This window comes from Mus caroli, unplaced genomic scaffold, assembly GCF_978045245.1.
Source record: "Mus caroli unplaced genomic scaffold, Mus_caroli_1 scaffold_1, whole genome shotgun sequence".
NCBI lineage: Eukaryota > Metazoa > Chordata > Mammalia > Rodentia > Muridae > Mus > Mus caroli.
The window spans coordinates 135102578-135124166 of NW_028227256.1; the positions used below are offsets into that span (position 1 = coordinate 135102578).

At 39.2% G+C, this 21589-nt stretch overlaps 1 protein-coding gene across 2 annotated transcripts in view; it reads right to left on the reverse strand.

Annotated features, from left to right (window-relative positions):
- Positions 1-253: 253 nt before the first annotated feature.
- The window catches only part of Nek7 (NIMA related kinase 7), a 132309-nt gene continuing 110973 nt past the window's right edge, over positions 254-21589 (reverse strand). Inside the window, exons 8-10 of one of the 2 annotated variants that reach the window (XM_085841519.1) lie at positions 18511-18605; positions 14511-14624; positions 254-3445 (exon numbers count right to left, since the gene is read on the reverse strand). In XM_085841519.1, coding sequence (XP_085697645.1) covers positions 3335-3445; positions 14511-14624; positions 18511-18605 — 320 coding nt within the window. In that variant the 3' untranslated portion in view covers positions 254-3334. The remainder of the gene's footprint in view (positions 3446-14510; positions 14625-18510; positions 18606-21589) is intronic. The other variant, XM_085841523.1, reaches the window with a different exon arrangement.

Below are 21589 nucleotides of genomic sequence, written 5' to 3' on the forward strand. Positions count from 1 at the left end.
ACTAACTTGTGAAATCACATTTACTCTCCTGAGCTCTCTGTTCTCTAGTTGGCAGGGAGGGCAGTGGTCCTCACTTAGGAGAAGAGCAAACGTACCCATTCCCTTGAGAGTCTGGTAGCAGCGCACCGCAGCAATGGGGAATGGGAAGTGCTGACTTAAATTTTAAACTCTAAAGGTTCAAAGCAAGATGACGATCATCCCTTTCTTACTGTTTGGATGCCTTTTATTCAATGACAGAAAGGGAGACATTGAAGAGACTAGTGAGCTGCATTTTATGATATAACGCACATTCAAAACCAAACCATAAAACCCCAGAGCCTCCAGAGAGGTTGTCACTTTTGACTGCCTCACTGTTTCGGTTTCTTCAAGATAGCAAAGTCCTGGAACTGGGTAAGAACTGTTTCTGTAGGTTCGGTGCCAAGCATAGCAATGGGCGATTTGGAGAGGTAAAAGGGAGGGAACCTGACAGATACTAAAACTTACGGTACTCATCTTTTATATTTCTATATTTATATTAAGATACTGTACAGTTTTTGAAGCTAATAACAGAATTCTTTTGCATGTATATTTAAAGCATAACAAAATAGAAAGTATTTCACAAAAAAATTCATATTATTACAGTACTACGGGAATTGGAGGCAAAGAGTGCGCATTTGTGGGTTATAAACAGTACATTCAATTGAAAAGAATAGACATTTGTGTGAGTAACAGCTTCTTGGTTATAATAAATAGAGAAAAAGTTCAGAGCAAAACCTGGAGTACATGATATAAGACAGGCGTTTTGTAAAGGACACACTAAGGAACAGTAGAGCGCTCACGACTTGCCGGTGACATCTCAGTAACTTTACAATCATTGGACATTCTTGAGCACTGCAGGTAGGGTACCCTTCATTCACCACCCCCATACCTCAGCATACCAACCAACGTTACTGCACATTCTCCCCTGGGTAACTAGTACCAATGTTTAAATAAGGTTTCAAATCAGCCGTACCTTTAATTTGACCTGTTACTGAAATCAATTCCAATATTTAACGTCATATAAAATTTACTCATAAACAGAAATATAAAGAGAATATTTTATAGGTGATTGTTAAGATTATAACTTTTAATCAATTCCATAACCACTTGCAAATATCACACTGAATTTGTTTCTACACAATATATTCTTTTTTTAGGGGGGAGGGTAGATATGAACTGAGGGACTTAAAATATTTGAAAGAAAGTTTCTTCTTGTACAAAGTGACAGTGACCATCCCTGACCAGTAAGCCCTCCAGCTCTATTTTTTTATTGAGACAAATTCATAAAGCAAAGTCACTACAAGGGGAGAAGCCTTGTATTTTCATTTAGTTTTGGTTTTCTGAGACAGGGTTTCTCTGTGTAGCCTTGGCTGTCCTGGAACTCACTTTGTAGACCAGGCTGGCCTCGAACTCAGAAATCCGCCTGCCACTGCCTCCCGAGTGCTGGGATTAAAGGTGTGCGCCATCACTGCCAGGCAGAACCTCATGTTTTTAAATATGGAAAGAAAACAACTCTTGTAGGAAGGGGATGTTTCATCTCAGTCAGTCCTGTGACATTACAATGGATGTAACACAACCCAAATGGTCACCGGAAGCCATTTCTTCGTGCCTCTGGGTATATCCTATGAGCCACTAAGATCTGGGATGTACCCAGTTCAGCCTTCAAGACAAAAAAAAAAACAGATTTCCTTTGTCTAAGACAGCATACATAGTGAATGAAAAGATGAGATATTACTTTGAAAATTTACAATTACTTGGAAATAACTGTAGAAAGAACACTCTGTAAGAAAATGAACCCGGGAGCTCTGTGGGCCGAGCACAAGCTCCCCAGCACGGGCGTCTGACCGAGCCACCGGCAGGATGAGCCTTCCCAATGCTCTACCGTGGCACACGGTGTTCTGCAACAGCCACGACTACTCTGTTCTTTGGCTCCACAATTCTTTGAAGGAATTGGTTGGTAGTAAGATGAAGACATTCACCAAAATTCCACCTCAGGGTTTCCTAAATACCCCTCTTTTTTTCCCCTCCTTAACTAAAATGTCTGTCATCGTCATACACAAATACAGTACTTTACTCCAAAGCATCTCAACGGAAATGCTGCTCTTAGAACAGTTCTGTCTTCAGTAAGGGCCAGTCCTCACGCCGTTAAACATTCTCTAAAACATACTCTAAAATTATAACCCTGTCAAACAACATCGACATTCACAGGCACATTTTAACACACACCTTTTCTTTCTAACAAGATAAAACAGATGCACATAGAATGGCCCAAACGTTTAAAAAAATTTTTTTTCAATCCTAGAAAAGTGTTGGCATACCAAATATATTTTAAAAAGGGAATTCATTCTCAGAAAATCTGAAACATTTAATGGATAAAATGCACACACAATATAAATAAGAAAGTAACTTGAATAAAAAAGATTCTGAAGGGGAACTGATCAAAACTTCAATATATGAATAAAAATATATGCTTGCATTACAGTGTATAGTTATGAGTAAAGTGTATTTAGATTTGTAAAGAAATTGAACTATAACTACTGCAAGATTATTCCAAGAATATTCTTCAAATGTACAATAAAAACACAAAGCCTTGTGCATGTTAAAAATGACTATCACGCCAGGCAAACAAGTCCTTAACCACGTTTTAAAATGGGTTCATTTATACCATTTAAACACACAAAAGAAGGCTTCCAAAGGCATTAAAACATAGACTTCAGTGTCCAACTCACATTTTGACCTCTATGTTTTCACATTTAATAGTTGCATTTTGAATGTATAAACTAAAAATTTTAAATCTCTCTCAAAAAGTTTATGTCTGCATGTATTATAAGAATTATATTTGAGATCTCTAATGCTAAGAACTAAAACATGTACTTGAAACTTAAAAAAAAAATCAGAAGTTCACAATTATGTCCACTACAACTTCCATTAAGTGACTTAAAAGCAAACAAGTCAAATGCCCAGGTCCTTCCTCAGGTTACGCATCCCTCTGGACATGTGCCTATGTGTGTGTTCTTCACCGTCTGGCACTGACTATCTATAAACCAGTTTATCAGCAGAAACTCTACACAATTCTCAAGCTAAACACTCTTGTTGGGCTTGCATTCCTGGTGCCATCTGAGCATCCCAAAGTTGTGGATTGGGAAGGTGATTGAGCCTGGTAGAAAAATGAAGCTCATATGAAAACTGGTTAAGGATTCAAAGCGCATTAGCTCTGAGACAGTAATCTTAACACCCAGACATAAGCGGGGAGGTATGATTTGCACAAAAACACTTTTAAGTTATCTTGGTTGCCGTCTTCAGGATCTTGTACAGTTTAGGCGCTTGCGGTACATGCATGCATCCTCTTTGCCACATCATAAACATAGCCGATGTCTGGTCGCTTCTCTGGATCTGGGTTGATGCATATATTAACTAGCTGTCGTAGCTGAAAACGAAACAAAGCAAAAGTTAAAATCAGCCTCCTTAACACTGAACAGCATAATCCTTCAGCACTATTCATAGTGCTAACTATTCTAGCTATAGAAGGCTTCTACTTAACTGTAGACATGCACACTGTACCTGATCTAGAATTTAATACATTAGCTTTGGCAAGCATAAGTTTTCCATATAAGGTGATGAGAGTACATGCCAGATACATTTATCTCGTTATTTTGTATAGATAAAAAATATATAAAATTTTGTACTTTAGTGTTCTTTTGTCAACATGGTAAAGTATGAATATTACTCTAATACATAAGTATGTAAAGTAGTATTTAAATGTTCCCACTTTATAAAGGAGAGAGTTGAGATCTTTTTCCCGGGGGGGTGTGGTGGGGTGGGGGGAAGTCCTCAAAGGTTAAGATACCTTCTTTTCCACACTCAACAATTAGAACCCTGAGTTTTATTCTCAATTCCAATAAGCACTGTTTGGCAAATTCCGTGTCCCTTTGTATCAGCGTATAGCATCCTCATACCAATACTTTCTCGCTCTGTACCTGTTGTCATCAGCAAGAGTTTAGCCATTTTGAGAACATTCTGACATGCAGATAAGCATAGCACTTGGTGAGTTATTAAATACCTGCATTTCTTCATGTCTTTCATTGCACACATACTGGTGCCCTCTATGGGTGGAACCTGTTGGTACTGGTAAGGCTAAAACCAAGGAAATGTTATGGGAGGAGGAAGAATGGGCAGAGGGCTGGCAGGAATGGTGAAGGGAGCAAGAGAGGGAGGCAGCAGGCAGCCTTGCAGGAAACTTTCAGTCTGGGCCATTGTGAAAGTTTATTTCTCTACCTGTTAAACAGTGAGGCTAAAACTGATCATCAGAAATACTATCCCACTTCCAATTCATTAACTACACATCTATCAGAATAAAATATAGTGATTTAGCTTCAGCCACATTTGGAGATCACAATGTTGGATGAAGTAATGTTATATTCACCGAGAAAGCCTGACAATACCAATTTATATTCCTTTCAAAAGAACGTGGAATGGTATTGAAAGTGCTTTTAATAACTTGGCAAAATGTAAGACATTTTATTATGTTGATCTAATAAAACATACGTTATACATAACATCCAGTTACGTATAACACAAAAGGCCGTGGGGAAGAGCCCATAGATGATGATTCATATGTTTAAGAAGACAGCATGCCCTACCAGATGACCAAGCAGTCAGAAATTCTGTTTAGAAATAGGAATGAGAAAGGAGGCAGAAAAGGTAACAGGGAATGTAACTAGGTTCCACAACCTCATCATAGGTCAACCAAGATAGCAGTGGGCAGAGTCACAGTTTACTTTGTAACCTTGCCACATCATACAAGCTAGTTCAGAACCATCCCTGTCTCTCAGAGAACTTCAGAACAGGGTGCTCTCTGTAGCCAATGGCCAGCCCTGATGCACTGAAGAGGAATCAACAAAAATGCACGGGAAGAATAGAACATAGCTGAAGACAACAGAGATATAGGGGTGCTGAAAAGCGGCAAGGACTAGCAACAAGGAGAAAGAGAGGTGGGGGGGGGCACTAGTGGGCAGCTGAGCGGTACACAATACCCCGATAACAGCTATACAGAAGAGCCTGGGGGATTCCAGAGGCCACGGGGAGATGAAGGCAATGCTGAATAAAATACCTGCTCTGCACTCCCTTCTATATGTCCAGGTCCCACCAGTTAAAAGAACTACTGCCATCAGGTTTTCTTTGCCAAGGCAATTACTGACAGATTCATCATTGTCAGATCTATAAGATATGGAATACATAGACCTCAACATACTTATGAGTGGAATTTGTTATAAAACATTCACATGACTTAACATATTCAAACTTCCTAACACCTCTACATGAATACTACTAATGCAGCCCCGTTTTATAAAGCAGCAATGGTTTAAGATCATAAAGGCTTTAGGAGGCAGGAGGTAGATTTACACTGAAAGGGTCTCACTTCAGGCACTAAGTTTTTAAGAACCATGTGTTACCATCATATAAAGATTCTAACTTGGTCTACAGGTTTCTCCATGACTGCCTCTGAGCAAGGGTGAGATAGCCTTTCAGACAATGAAGGGCAGACTGTAGATCACTTGTTTTTTTTTTTTTTTTTCAAAAGATTGTCAGCAATAACAGCCATTGCAAGTTGGTGTTTCATCATAGCATTAGAAATCCTATGACCAAAAACAAGTTGGGGAGGAAAGAATTTGACTGATACTTCTATATTGTAGTCTACTGAAGTCGGGTCAGGAACTCAAACGAGGCAGGAAGCTGGAAGCAGAGGCTATGAGGAGTGGTGCTTACTGGCTTGCTCAGTCTGCTTTCTTATAAAACCTAGGACTACCAACCTAGGGATGATACCACCCACAATGGGCTGGGCCTTGACTCTCAGGGAAGAGTTTGGGGAAGGATTGCAATCTGGAAGCAGATGGGAACTCCTCAGAATCAACTAACACGGACCCTTGGGACTCTCAAAGACTGAACCACCAACCAAAGAGCATACATAGCTGGACCTAGCCCCCTTCCTCTGCACATATGTAGCAGATGTGTAGCTTGGCCTTCACCGTGGGTCCAGAACAACTGGAGTGTGGGCCAGCCCAAAAGCTGTTGCCTGTCTGTGGGATATGTTCTTCTAGCTAGCCTGTCCTGTCAGACCTCAGTGGGAGAGAATATGCTTAGTCCTACAGAGACTTCATGTCTCAGGGTGGGGAGATAACTCCTGAGGGTGGGGTCTGGTTCACCCTCTCACAGAAGGAGAGATGGGGAGGGATTATGAAAGGTGGGTGGCCAGAACGTAAAGTGAATAAAAAAATCCTTTACATAATTAAAAGTACCCCTCTAACACACACACACACACAGAGACACAGGCATTTTCTTAGTTGATGTTAACTCCTTTCAAATAACTCTAGTTTATATCATGTTGATTTATATAACAGTAACCCTAATGGCTCTGGATTCACAATTCATAGGAGAGTTTGCATCAAGACACAAACCAATCCACTTTTCTAGGATTTTGCAGAAGGCATGAGAAAAATCAAAGAAACTTTAGACTAGAGATACTCTTAAGTATTGACACAAATGTGTTCCTATGAATATAATGACCCAGCATGGCAGTTTTAATGGCAACTGCAGTGGTCTTTTAAAACTTAACCCAACCATAAAACTATCAGGAACTTCCTCCAAACAAAAGGTACTTGGATTCAACTTAGAGCAATCGTGTCATTAGATTATAAACTTAAACACAGTGGGCTGGAGAACACTTGCCTGGCAGGCCTAAGACCTGTGATCCTCACACTGGGAACACTGGAGTTGAAACCTGCAGGGCCCCATTAAAAAAAAAGCTCCAGAGAAAGGGGTATGGAAGTCCTTATATAATATTCTCATAAAAATAAAAAGTGACACTAAGTGTTCTCTCATAGTCAGACATTAAATAAAGTCAGACATTAAAGATCAGAATAAGATGATTATATGCAAGACCTTACTCAGTGTTTATGTGTGTGTGCACTTTTAAGAAAAGCTACATAGATTTAGCTGTCCATTAGCTTGAAGCAATTTTCCTATTTCTGCCACCCGAGTGCCGGGATTAAAGGCATGTTCCCTTAGTATTATCTTTTAAAAATGCTTCTCTAGCTCCCTGGAAGAAAGCAAGGTATTCTGAAATTCTTTAGCAACCGTCCAATGCTTTGCAATGACAGTAACTACTACATTCTTAACCATGTTAAAAGGAAGTGGCAAGAAAATGAAGTCAAGATTGCTACCTCTATTCTTTAAGTTTTAATTTCTAAGACCACTAGGCATTCGTTTGCTTAAATGTGTATGTTTAGCTAAGACTTATCCAGTTATTAAAGACCAGCATCAAATTTATAACCTTGACAAAAACAAGAACAGATAATGTAAGCCAAAAGGTAATTTTTTTAACCATTCAAAGTTTACTTTTCACACTTCCTTCTCCTTTTAAAGCTCATGTGCTATTTTTTTTAATACAGTGTGTCAAAGGGCTTGTCCACGCAAGAGCCTTTACAAAGCTAGAGAGAACTGCTACATTTATGTGTTTCCAAGATTATTTAAAAAGGAACACAGAAACATTTAAATGACTAGAAGGTAATAAAATGATTCTATATAATATCTGTAAAGAGCTATAAATTTAATGCTTTCAAATTCAGCACATAAACCATTAATATATTTTGATCTATGTATTTCCAAAGAAATATCAAAGTATGCAGCCTAAAACCAGGAATATTAAAGAGAGTGTCAGGAGTCATTGTTCTCAGGGTGCTAACCCAATTACAGTTCAAGTTTAGCCACGCAGGGGTAATAACAGTCAGGCTCTTTGTGTATGATCGCTTTAGGTCACCACCGCTATTCTCAATAGGACAATAAAGACTAATTCTATTGGTACTGTTTCTTTATCACCCCTATCTTAATCCCTCTGAGACCAATTATGCTATATCAGCCTTCCAGATATGCCCAATTTCCATCTATCCAAGGACACACTTTAGCACCCCAATGTGGATCTAATACATTAAAGGCACTATATTTGGAGCTTTAGATATTTATACAAAATGATTAGGCATCTCCAGCATGGACACCCAAGTGTCACTAATGATTGACCTAGGGGTAGGAAAAGAAAGCCATCCTACACTGATGTGATGTAATGTCTGCATTTCACAATCAGAGATCATTCAGCATCCTTACAAACTGAAAGTCTTACAGAAAGTTACACGGTTTTATAGGATCCCACAGGATATATGAAATAAAGGGCACCGTTTTGGATTCATGTCTTCAAGGAACAATTCCCCAGTGTCCCTTCTATAACACAGGTGAATAAAGGGCATGTACACACACACACACACACACACACACACACACACACACACACTACATACAGCTTAATCTTGCATGGCAACCTTTAGTAAAATAGCACAGTGATGAGAATATAAAATTTACTAAAACAAATTTTTAAGAAGAAAAACCAAATGGTCACAGTCTCTGAAATAACACTGGATGGAACTTTAAATTATAGCATAGCAGTAATATTCACATTCAATATCTACATACACTCTAGTAAATATTTTCATCTCCCTTGGATTATGACGATGTTAATTCTAAAGATTGTAAAAATCACATGATTAAATGCACCTTTAAAACCGTGTGTGTAACAAATATTACAATGACATTCATTTTGGCAATATTATAAGGTTATGCTGGGAAAGACTTCCCAGTACTAATTTAAATCATTCTGGCTATTTTTTTTTACCAACAACCCTATGTAATTCATAAAATGCTATTAGAATTTGAGAAACTAGGAACTACTGATAAATATTTGACTTACTAAATTCAAATGTTTTATAGTACTAATAAACTTCTACTAACTTCAAAAACTTGAGAAGAAGGCTTTACCTGCCATTTTCATCTCGTTTTGCTATTTACTTAAGGCCTGACCTTATGGGCTCAAAACAATGGGTATTATAGTTACTGAAAGTTTAAAGAACTTTCCTTATAAATCTTCCGTAGGAATATTCTTACGTTTAAAACTTGAGAAATTACTTGTAAATGTTAACTTAAAATTTGTCATCTCTAAGACTTTTCTTTTTTTTCCCCATCACAGACATTTGCAGAGCAGACAAAGCCGCACACACGGAAGCAACAGATCTGAGTACTTGGGGCTTATGCCCACTTACGTATTCAAATAACTGCTACTTTCCATAAAGTCCCTCAGTTCTTCCTGTTCATGTGGCATGGTCCCTGAGTGGCCACAGGGCAGAAGAACATCCTGAGGACACGAGTGCTCTCTGACATGGTAAGCTCAAGGGATTTCAGAGAAGGCTGAGAAGGGACTGAGAAGCAACAGAAGTCCAGAGCTGCCTGTGGTGAGTATCTGAGTAGTTACCTAGCACAAGCGGGCAAACAGGACACTGCTGTCAACACATCAAGGCTACTTGATCTACATAAACTGGAACAAAGACTCCAACTTAAGTTTCCTTAGTGAAAGAGTTGTCATACTGATAAAAGGGGCAGATTCCAAAAGTTGAAAATGCAGTACTAGTTTTATCAAAGGCAAATAACCACACCAGATTCTCCAATAACCTACAAAACCCACAAAATCGGTTTCATTTAATTAAATATTACTACAGCTGTTTGTTATCACAGGAAAACTTTATAAAGCTTGCACTATATTTTAAATATCTGAAAAAAGTCATGATTTTTATTTCTTTGTATATGTGCGTGCGTGCACGCAAGTCACAATAATGAAACCTAAGTCACAATAATGAAACCTATCTTTGGCCAGTTCTGTTTATTTTTATGTGTGGATATCCCAAGAATGAAAAGTGGTGCTTACTGCCAACTTTAACATGTGAGTGAAGCAAGCCTGCAGTGCTGTGCCAAACCCAGAAAGGCCAGAAAGGAAAAAGACAGCAAGCAAATACAGGCCTGTTCTCCTGCAGACACTTCTCTAGTTTGCCAGAAGGAAGGAAGGGGGGGGGGGAGAGAGAGAGAGAGAGAGAAAGGAAGAAAGGAAGGAAGGAAGGAAGGAAGGAAGAGAGAGAGAGAGAGAGAGAGAGAGAGAGAGAGAGAGAGAGAGAGAGAGAGAGAGAGGGAGGGAGGGAGAGTGCATACCTTACTAAGACACAGAAATAACAGAATGGGGTAAAAGCAAAGTGGCCTCAGCTTTTGGGTGAAAGCTTGCAGCTCATTTTCTACCAGATCTGCATGGATACGATCCTCAGGTCTAAAACTGTTTTTAATACAACAAACATTTCTGTCCCTGAGCTGAAGGTTCAAGAACTATAAAACTGAAGAACATTTAATAGAAAATGCAGGAGACTATAATCTGAAAAGTGATTAATCAATTCTGATTCGTAAACTATAATTTGGTTTCTTCAGTTATAAAAAGCAGTAACAAGACTTAACGAAGCCAGCAAGTTTTCCAATCTATAAGTAGTAAGTACACTCTGTATCTGATTTATATTGTAAATTTAACATTACTGAGCTGGCCTGGTGCTACAGGCCTCTAATCCCAGCTACCTGAGGGTTTAAGTCAGAGGGTTCACCAGGTCAAAGGCAACTGGGTCTGCAATGTAACTTTAAACTCAGCCTACACAACTTAGTGCAATTCTTTATCTCAATTAAAAATAGAAGAGGGCTGGGGGCATATCTCAATAGAGGGTGAGTAGCAGGCAGGAAGCCCTGGATTGAGTGCTTAGTGGTACTCAAACAAAATGACTAAGCAACATCTGCCATGCAATCAATGCACATCTACTGTTCTACCAATAGTCCACTTTCATAATAACAACAACAATAATAATAATAATAATAATAATAATTTAACCATCTTTCTAAGGTTTCAGTGTTTAATATTGTTTTTCTATTCAAAGCATTGCTATTAAGTCTGCTAGGACCAAGATTACCTCATTTTCATTTCATCTTTGAACCCTTTATTTGATGTTCAGAACTTTTTTTTTAACTATCTAGATATTCAAGCTAGTTTTTTTTTCCTACTAGGTCTAAATAGATGAGTGACAGAACACATACATGATTTTGATGACTGCTCCATTTAGTCTAGTGAATGCCCGGATGTTTCATAGTTGATGATGGGTATGTAAAAGAATGAGAAGAAAACCCACACAAGGAAGAGTATTTAGTGACAGAGAGCTACCGCATCTCCCAGCATGCTGTTGGGAAATCTTGTGGCTCACTAGACAATTCTTTTGAGAAGTTTCCATCATTCCATTATTATTCATTAGGCCATTAATTTTATCTTTACATTTTTTTCTTTCTAATACCAGCTCCATTACTTTCTCATTTCATCCATCAGTCCATCATTCAACTTTGAAAATCCATCAGGCCTAGACGGGGCAGAGCTGCTGTAGCTGCCTGACACTGTAGAAATGAAGGTGCAAATTCCAAGAGCAGCTATCATGGGATATGACTGCCAAGGGGAGGGGAGGGAGAGAAGCCAGGGAAAATGGTACTGAAGAAGGCCAGCTGGCAGAGGGGAAACAGTATCTTGCAAAACATAAAAACTGGTGGGCCTTCTAGCAGAACTCACACCAGCCTTAGAGGGAAAGAAGATGAGCCCACCACCACTACGTTTTAAGTGGAGGTCAGACCAAGTAAGCGCCTGACTTATGATTCCTAATAAATAGCAAATGTACAGAAAGTGCTTGCTTTGTCATGACCCATTTGACAGTTTAAACTGAGAGCCATCTAAGGGAAGGTAACTGTTTTCAAGTATAGTAAGTCTCTACTCACATATGGCTGAGGTTGTTATGGGGAGGAAAGAAAGACTAAGGAATACCAAATTTACATAAAACAAAATCATAAACAAAGGTCATAATATACATTTTTAAGAGCCACCATGCATTGCTGAAATATTTCAACCTAGAACTTACATTAGGTATACAGAAACATCATACTTCATAAGGAAAGATTTGACATACATACTTATATTTCCAAAGCATATTGCTTTGATTTTTAGTGTTCAACTGTATTTATCTTGTAGGATATAACATGGGAAACATTCCCATTTTTAAGCTCTTCAGCTCTTGAGTTTAATTTAAATTAAATTGTATTTAGAAGTCTTGTTATTTTTCTTACAACTCCTATTGCTGAGGCGGGCTGGCAAGTAACGCTGTCCTATGACGAAGCGCCCCTTGTGTTGGTACTATGATGAAGTGTTCCTTTTAAATCCTTTGTGGGCAGGAAACTTAAAAGTGTGTAAGTGCCTAAGTCCGTCTGGAAAACTCTCAACACACTCAAAGTTATCTGTTTTCACTTTTCTCTTACCGACGCCTACCAGTTTAACTATTAAAGACACATAGATTGAGACTCTAGGACAAGTGCAGTGCTAAAGTTGGCACTAACCTTCTCCTGGTTCCTAGTCTCTGCTAGCCTAACACATACCAATGTAGATTTTTAAACCATTAAAGAGACTTTGTAGTAAGCATTGGAGAGTTCTCTAATGTCATGAGGGTGGCACTAAATCTGTTTAGGAGTCTGTTGTTACCACAAACTTGGAATAATTATCTTATAAACAAATTTAGCTCCTCATTAAGGAGGGACACATTTATTAACAGCACCAGCATTTCAAAGTCTTGTAGAACTCTTCATTCCTGACCAGATTAAAGCAACTCTGTTATATAGAGTGCATGTTTTTCAGCATGATTTTCAAGTTTGTTCCTTAAGAATTATTCTCCATGTTTACCAAGGCATTACAGCCTCCCATTTCATCAGGACATGACAAAGGCTTTACCATGGCCAGCGACTGCACTGTCTCTTTTGGAAGGTACATCGTATAACATGTTTCGCTTTATAGCTCTTTTTGGAACTGGTTAGGATACAGAGTGAAGTAAAAAGTGGAATCTATTTTCCTTTCCCAACTTGAAGACCTTCTATCTGGGCCAGACTTTGATATTTGCCCCTTGGCTGAGAAGCCGCGCATCCAACTTCACACTTAGCTGCAGTGAAGTAGCCCTGCAGGCAGGCCGACTTCAACGAACCACTAGTGGTATCATCATTAAAATCCTGCTGAAGGTCACCATGGTAACCGCCTGCTGAGGCTTCGCTGCTGCACTCGGCATCTCCTAATCAGCTACCATGTGAAATGCAAATTCAGACAGTCTGAAAATTAGTCAAGAAGAATAGGGGATGAGGATGCAGATACGTGAAATATTCATGTGCTTCACGGAGAAAAGAAGGCAGCCTGAATGACACAACAAAGAGCGGCGCCTGACATTCGTGCTATCGTTTTGCATCATTGTTCACACTCTACTGTATTTCTAGGCCTGGAGTTCTGAAGTTGGTTTTGTGAAAGGCCATATTTATATTCTATACCCAAAATAGTAATTAAAAATGGCCAACATAAGAGCATTAGCATCAAATAGAGATAATACTTTAAATTATCATCATTGCTTCCAAAGAGTATATTCTAATTATCTAAATACAATGCCAGGAAGCAGAAATGTAGGCATCACTCGTTATCAGTATCAAACTATTAGGTGAGTATGTACTAATTATATTCTGGGAACACACATGATTTACATAGAGCAAAAAAAATCTTTAGAGATGTTTATTATTCAAGCTGTATGAGCTTAGGTTTCCTTGTGTAATACTAGAACCAGATGCTATTCATTTCATAACAGAAAGTATGACAAGATTACTTAATATGTGAACACTATAATTGTTCTCCATTTTTCTTTTGCTCCTTTCCATTTTCCTGGGGCAAAAATATCTGTTGCTCATGAGACGGAGATGTCCAAGACTGTGGTGCTTTCATAGGTAGGTCCCAGATGAGAAGTCCCAAATGAGCCTGTAAGCTCATCTTAGATGACCCGGGACACTGCTAGTCTGCATGCCCCTCAAATAATCATGATATATTAGGATAAAATGGAAGACACTGTTTAATGAAAAACTGGATGTTGGGGAAGTGCCAAAACAACTCATTCCAGTGCATTAGCAAGGCAAGCAAGGACTCAGAGCTGAAAGCCTTTGAAAACTACCAGTCCCATCCAACATATTTTATAAACAGGTCTAGCACAGTAACCTTAAAACACTCACCCAGAGGAATGTGGCTGAGGCAGTGAGGGGTGATAGATAGGACAGGTATTGCCCAAGGAGAAAGGAGTGAGAAGGAAAACGGCTCAGAGACAGGTGCCTGAGAAGTATACACTTCAGATTTGGGACACACCAGGAGCGAAGGTCGACCAAAGTGAGTTCTCATTGTTCTCTTGTCTGAGAGGTAGGGACTGAGGACACATGAGGCTGGGGGGACCAGTGCTGGGTCAGAATGCTTGCCTTCAATGGGTTTACATCAGGAAAGCCATCTATCTATGGTTCTCTCACATGTTGCGTTGTGGCCCACTCCAAATCGTGAGCTGCAGAGTTAATCTAACAGCCAGGTTCAGAAGATGTAAGGAGTCAAAGCGCTCTTTCTGCCACCTGGACATCCATCTGTGTTTCTGAGTAAAGGAAAATCCCTTAGTAAAGTGTGTTGACAAAATGAACCTTCATATGGGCCGAAGAGTCCTCACCTCCTCCGAATAGTGATCTGACGGGAGAGGCGGGTAGTCACACTGCTCTATCTTCTTACACAGAGAGTACAAGTTCATCTTGTCGCCGTAGAAAGGACTCTGCAATGCAGCCATCTGCAAGATACTCCCAGTGAAACTGCTGTACGTACAAAGTAACTCTAAAGGTGAGATCATCAGGGACAGGGCACTGAGGTAGAAAATAATTACAAATACTTGGAATAAAAATTAGATGAGCATTTTGATTTTTATGATTACCCTTTTCTGAGCATTACGTGTGAAAAAATATTAATTTTATTTTTCGAAACGTTTAAAATTCCTTAAGAGAAATGGCTAGCCTAACTCATACAACGTAAAATAATATTTAAAAGATGGAAGATAATGTGTGTGTGTGTACAGCCATATTTCATCACAAAACAGCTATTAAGTGGTATGGCTCAACTATGTAATGATCAAATACAACATAAAGCTGATATCAAATTGAATTGAATAACTCAAGGACTTAGGGAACAGAAAGCACGTCATTTCATCACACATAGTATATTCTTTTTAAAAAGGTTATTTTATGAAAGAAAATATTTTTAATATTGTAACTGATACTTAAATAGTTTAAATGGTAACTGTTCTTTTAATAACATCTCAGACACATTTAATGTGTTAAAAAAAATCCATAACTCCTAGATAGAATTCAAAGTATCCAAAGGTGATTTTTTTTTAATGCAGAAAAAAACCATGACTTCGAGGATGAACCACTTTAAAAGAGACATTACTGAATTTCAATGTATTTTAAGACATGGATTCAACTTGACATTTAAAAGCACAAGCAGCTACTTGGTAAGCAAGGTTACAAACTAAAAATTCAATTTAAAATGTTCGCATCCTGTTCAAAACCTTCTCAGTCTCTGAGCCGCAGCGGCAAGAATACAACATGGCGAGCCGAGCTGCCCCGAAGTCAGTCACCCTTTTCTCCATGTGCTAATAAGTTTGATTTTGGAAGGACAATGTGTACATTCCCCAGACAGGCAGAGTGTGTGTGAAACACGCTGGTCCATGCTGTGCTACTCAGTGAGCGTCAGTGGGGACAGGACAAGCTGAAAATGGCTCTCATCTGTCTTCTGTGCTCCAGGCTGGGCTTTAACTCCTTCAGAGCCTCAGCCAGGAGGGGGACAGGATTAGAAATCCCGGCTGGAAGGCAACTTAACATGCAGTCTTACCTAACCCACATTTCATACAAAACCTACACACACTCTCACAGAATAACCTTGGGAATGAATGTCCCACAAGACGAACATAAAATAAATAACAATTTAAATGCCTTAAACACACAACACTGGGCAAGAATTTCTAACGGAGGACCCACCATTATAAGCAATGTTTACATTTACAATGCACGGACACTATACGATTAAATCAAATGTTAAAAAAAAAATGCCACCTTAAAAATACACTGTCGATATGAGCTCCCATCTCTCTGCTTCCCTAAGACCTTAAGTAAATGTACATCCATTTTCTATCGTATGATAGGAGTTCATTATATTACTTTTGTCTCAATACTGCAGAGCGTTAAAAAAAAAAAATCTGAATGTCCCCTAAGGAGTTAAACAGGAATAGTATATTTTCAGGCATCTCCCGCTCTGACAGATGAAAAATGTCAACTGTCCTGTTTTTATTTTCAAGCTTTTGCACTATTCATCTGGTTCATTAGTGCATCTTGGCGCTGCCCCTGACAGCTGCTCGCCCTCTCCTCCCAGCAGCTGAATTTTTCAGGCTAATTTGATCCTCCACACTGAGACGATCGCTAGAATGATTGACTCGCTCCCTGACCTCCAGGGTCTGACTTTCCTCATTAGTATTCTGGGGGTGTCGGAGGGACGAAAGCCCACTGTCTGTCTTCGGGCCTGGTGGCAGCTCTCTTTTTTTTTTGAACTGTAAGCCACCAACCTACAACCCTGTAAGGATGCGATTGCTGCACTGAACAATAAAGGAAATGTGTAAAACCTACTTTTGCATGTAAGGTCCATGTAGCAGAGCACAGCATCTTGATTTTAATTAGTAAAGTCTACTTTGTTGCATATCAATTAAAACCGCACTCCTCGTTTCTTTCTTTCTTTCTTTTTTTTTTTTTTTCAAAGGTTTCGGGAATATTTGAAAGTCTAATTTCCCCGAGTTTAAAGTATGTTCTGAAGAAGGGCTTCCTACTCCTTCATTGTTAATGGTGATTTCTTGGTGGATTATGATAGAAAAATACATCTATCTCATGCTACAGATGGTTCTGAAAAGCTAAGTTACACCAAAAGGTAAATGAGGACATATGGAATATGAAGACAGATGAAATGTTTTGTAAAAGTTCCCAACTCTTGCAGGGGGGTGGGGGGTGGGGGAGTTCAAGAAAATGCACTGAGATTGATCCTAAAACGAACACGGGAAACAAGTGAAATTAGCCAGACACGTGTTCCTCGAGATTGAACGTGGGAAGGGTCAAAGGAAGAACTCTTATTTTGGTGATCATATATAAAAATGGATCCTGCCTCTCAAAGGTAATTATACAAGGTGGATAATTGTTTCAATTTTGGTACTGAGATTGTTAGCCTTGGAAGAACCAATAAACTTCTTCCTCTCACACTAACTCAGCTCAGTTTTTCATCTAATTTGCCAGTGCTAAATTTCTTCTCATTTTTAGGAACTCATTTCCTACCTACTTTTAGGCTGTTTAAAGGGAGAATATTCCTTTGATTTCAAAGTATGCTCTGAATTACTCTAATGCTACCTAGCCAGGTTAAAAAAAAATTAAAAACAAAACACACACACACATGAAGTGATTAACTTAAAAAAAATACGAAGAAGCCAATTCTTATCAATATTGCCCTCCCCCAAAATCACCAGCAAAATCTATAGTAATAGCAAACCTCCTGTCATACCCTGGACACATGAGGAGACACAAACAGCGCGGGCCCCTCATGGACACTCAGCTGCACGTGCTCTGCTACGTCACTAATTCATAATACTTCACAGTCAAAACTGTGGCGAGTTTATGCAAGTGCACCGTGAAGTCCCCTGAGCAGTCCTTAGTCATCAGAGAAAGCACACCACCGGAAAGGTCAGTTTTCCCTAAATGAAGAAATCTGAAATTGGCAAAACTACAAAAGGTCAACAGGCATTTCACGAGGCACATGGAGGAGCTACCTCCAAGTAAACATGGCACACTCACACAGATGACACTGGATCAGGAAAACAAAACAGACACAAACTTTAGACTCCTTCTTGAAACACATAAAGGACTCCATGTATTGTGTTTCTTCAATTCAGGAAACCTTACTTAGCTGCTCACTGGTGTTTAATTAGCATCATGGACTCTGTATTTTCCTGACGTACAATTAAAATTCTCTCCTAGGAGTCACTAACTTGGGCTACTGTCAGTGCTGTGGCTTTGGAGGAAGGTGAAGACTGTTAGCTAGGTACCCTTTCCTACAGCTACAAGACTGCATCTCAGTATTACTAGAGAACCCATCTATGGAAGGAACTCTAACCCCTATGCTAAGAACAGGATTTGAACCTAAGTGGTAGTCTGCAAGGCTTAGCTATATTTGAAAGCCATCCTTAAAGCTGGATTTCATGTGTATAAGTGGGGAACAACATCCTGATAAAAAGACTTAAATACTTTTGTGTCTTAAATCTATGACATTTTCCTCCTGCAATGCATAAAAAAAAATTCACCCATTTATCTCTCTCTCATATATGTGTGTGAATGTGTACACATGATGAGCAGAACAACATCTTATTAAAACGAGAATTAAAAAATAAAGTCCTTGTCAAAAAAATGTGAAAATATATGTTAGACAAAATAAGTATGTTGGGGCTTATAATAAGTCATGACCTGATGAATTAATTTACCTCAACAAAAGCAGACTACAAAATATCACCCAGAATAAATGTGAACTATAATATTGAATATATAATGTGAATGAAACTGTATCAATGTACAGAATTCATCAACAGTGCCTACCTCATATAGCAGACAGCCAAGAGACCAGATGTCAGACTTGAAGTTGTATCCATTTTCATGTATTCTCTCTGGAGACATGTAGTAAGGTGTACCCACTGAAACGACAAATCCAACAAAAGTAGGACCATGCAATGAAGATGTAGCTACTGAAAGAAATTAAACGCTGATTTGAGGGGGGATAAAAGCGGGGGCGGGGGGGGGAGGGTGGTGGTACATGGGAGGGGCTTTAGGGGAGAATTGGAAAGGAAAAATAATATAATCGGTAATGGTACTTTAATTTTAAAGGCAAATAGAAAATATTGAAAAATTAAACACAAAATTTTAAATTAAAAAAAAAGTTAGCAAAAGGTTGTTAGACTCACCATTGAGAATACTCAGTTTATTTCACCTTACTATTCAAAAGAGTACATTAATATCTATACAACAATAAACAGTGTGGGAGCTTAAACTCCTTACTGTCTCCCTGGATCAATCCAAGGACAATTTAAGGACAAAATGAAAAAAAATTTTTTTTTCTGAGAAAGTTATGCAAAGGATTCATATGGGATTTTGCTGGTTTCAATATGGCTTATCTTATCTCAAATAACTGAACATAATAATATTTTAGGTTAAATATTAGGTAAGATTCATGAAAAGTATACATAGACACTACATGCTCAGCCCGCTTCTATAAACACAGCCCTGAGGACACAGTCCTGGCTCCTGACACACAGGATCAAACTGCTGATGTTGTGCTTAGTCACTATGCAGGGAGGAGAGGGACTGTCACAAGCCAGAAGATGTGCTAGCCTAAGAACAGGGCCTTAGCACTGATGCCAAACGACCCTAATTCCTGCTCTTACAAAGACTTTTAAGGATCGTTAGGATACCTGTTGGTTTTATTTTAACGTACATTTTCTTTCTACTCTTTTGTGGCTATATTTTCAAAATGCTAACAATATTTTTAAGAAAACAAAATCATGTATATTACACTTCATAGAGTAAAAACATTTAAGTGACTTTCAAAGTAAATACCTTTCCTTTCAAAAGTCTCACTATTAAGTCACCATTATTAGCTCATGGCTCTCTTTGGTAGACAGCAGATCAAGGTTTGCACTTGAATCTTATTTACCAAAGGCAACCTGCAATAACAATACACCACTGCTCGTGGAGAAAGGGTATTTTCTAGTTGTTCTATCACTTAAACAAACCAAACTAGGTATTTGGTATAAATCTTAAAGAGATAATTCACAGTACTGTAAAGGGGACTTCAATCAGAAACACTATTAAGAGTCACACCGATCATCAAAGCACCATCCTTGGAAGCATTAGTCAGCAACAGAATAAAGTTATGTTCTAAGATCTGTGTGGCACCTCAACTGTGCTGAGCGTGGACGCATCAGTATTACCTAGAACGCAATCCATTTTCAGTAAATAGATAGTCCTTACCAGTGTGGACCTAAGAGTCAAGAGTCAATCACATACAGAAGAGAACAAGTGACTCTGACGAGGCAAGAAGATCAAACTTTAAAGGAGATCCGAACTACTCTGAGATAAAAATGAGGGGAAAACCTTAGGAACTCTTAAGAAATCCGGTAATTGTAGCTTATACCTTGAAGGCAAGTTTGCATATTTCAGTAGTACCAGAGGAAGGAGTTGTTCAGGGTGTGTGTGTGTGTGTGTGGGGGGGGGGGTAATGTAGCTTCAAAGTGTCATTATTGTGGGAAATCAACACAAGCCTGTAGTGTCCACAGCTCAGACCACCTCCTCATAGATTGCATAAGCAACTCCAATTACTGGCTAGATGTATACACTTCCTCTGCTGAAGGAAGGCTGGTGGGTGTAGCTGCAATGATGAGATAGCTCCTCACAGGCTTCTGGATACAGGACATAAAGGGGAGGGCTGGCAGGGAGGGATGCAGAGAGAGGCTTCCTGCAAACCACAGGGGGCAGCTGGAAACACCAAGCTTGAAGGTTCAGAGTTTACTGAAAGCAAAGGTAATTTTAACCAGGAGCTCTGGAAAGCCTGCTGATACGTTAGGGGTTTGATATGAGTGTGAAAGATTGATGACAGGGAAGAGGATGAACAAATGCTAACACTTTACAGAGATTAGCCTCAGCCCAGCATAACACCAGCCCAGCTCACGGACAGCACCCCTCAAGTGAAGGATGCACAGAGAAAGAATGACGAGGAGCTCCGAACCACACTTTAAATGACGATTTAGTGGAGAGGAACATCCTCGGTAGCACTGCTGCTGAGGGTCAGCATGAAGCTACAGACCCTGCACTATGGTTTTAAATGCTGGCTCTCCATCTAAACAATGAGCACCTTCCAACTGTTTCTGCATGCTTTATCGCAAAGGCTTCCTGAGAATATATTACAGCACAGACCCAAGCATGCTACCCACCTCCTTCTACAGCACACTTCCAACAGTCAGCAGAGAAGTTTGCATTCCACACTACTGACAAATGGGCAGATGTCTAATCCCTGGTGACCAGAGCCCTGAGAGGGAGCCTCTGGATGGAGTCTCTCTCCGACATGTTCCCTAATGTGCCCCTCTGCTCTGGACCCACCTGGACTGCAGGCTGAGCTGAGCAAAGATGTCCTGCTCCATCACATCACAGACATCCTTACTCCTCTCTTTCAAACAGACAGAACTACGCTTGTAAAGGGCTTACGAACATTTGCAGTGCATTTAAATGTACTGCTGTGCTTTCAATATTTCAACTTAGTGGAGACATAATTATTTCCTAAAATCTTTTCTATAAACTCCATAACAGCTGTTTTTTTTGTTTTTGTTGGTTTTTTTTTTTTTTTACTCTTGCCTGAAGAATGTTGTGACTTTTTAAACATCTGTACAAAGAAAGAGAATCATGGAGTGAGAGGACCAGATACTAAAGCAATCAGGCAGACTGTGACATATGGAGGCACCCAAGGCAGTGTGATGCACAACTCTACTTACCTTCCAAGAATGTATGGTTATGGGCAAGATGAGAATGCATTCTGTGAGAGGAGATGCTTATGCCATTTCAGCCTTCTGACATGAGTAACAGAGGGTAGGTAGGGGAGGGAAGGTTTTTGTTTTTTGTTTTTCAAATG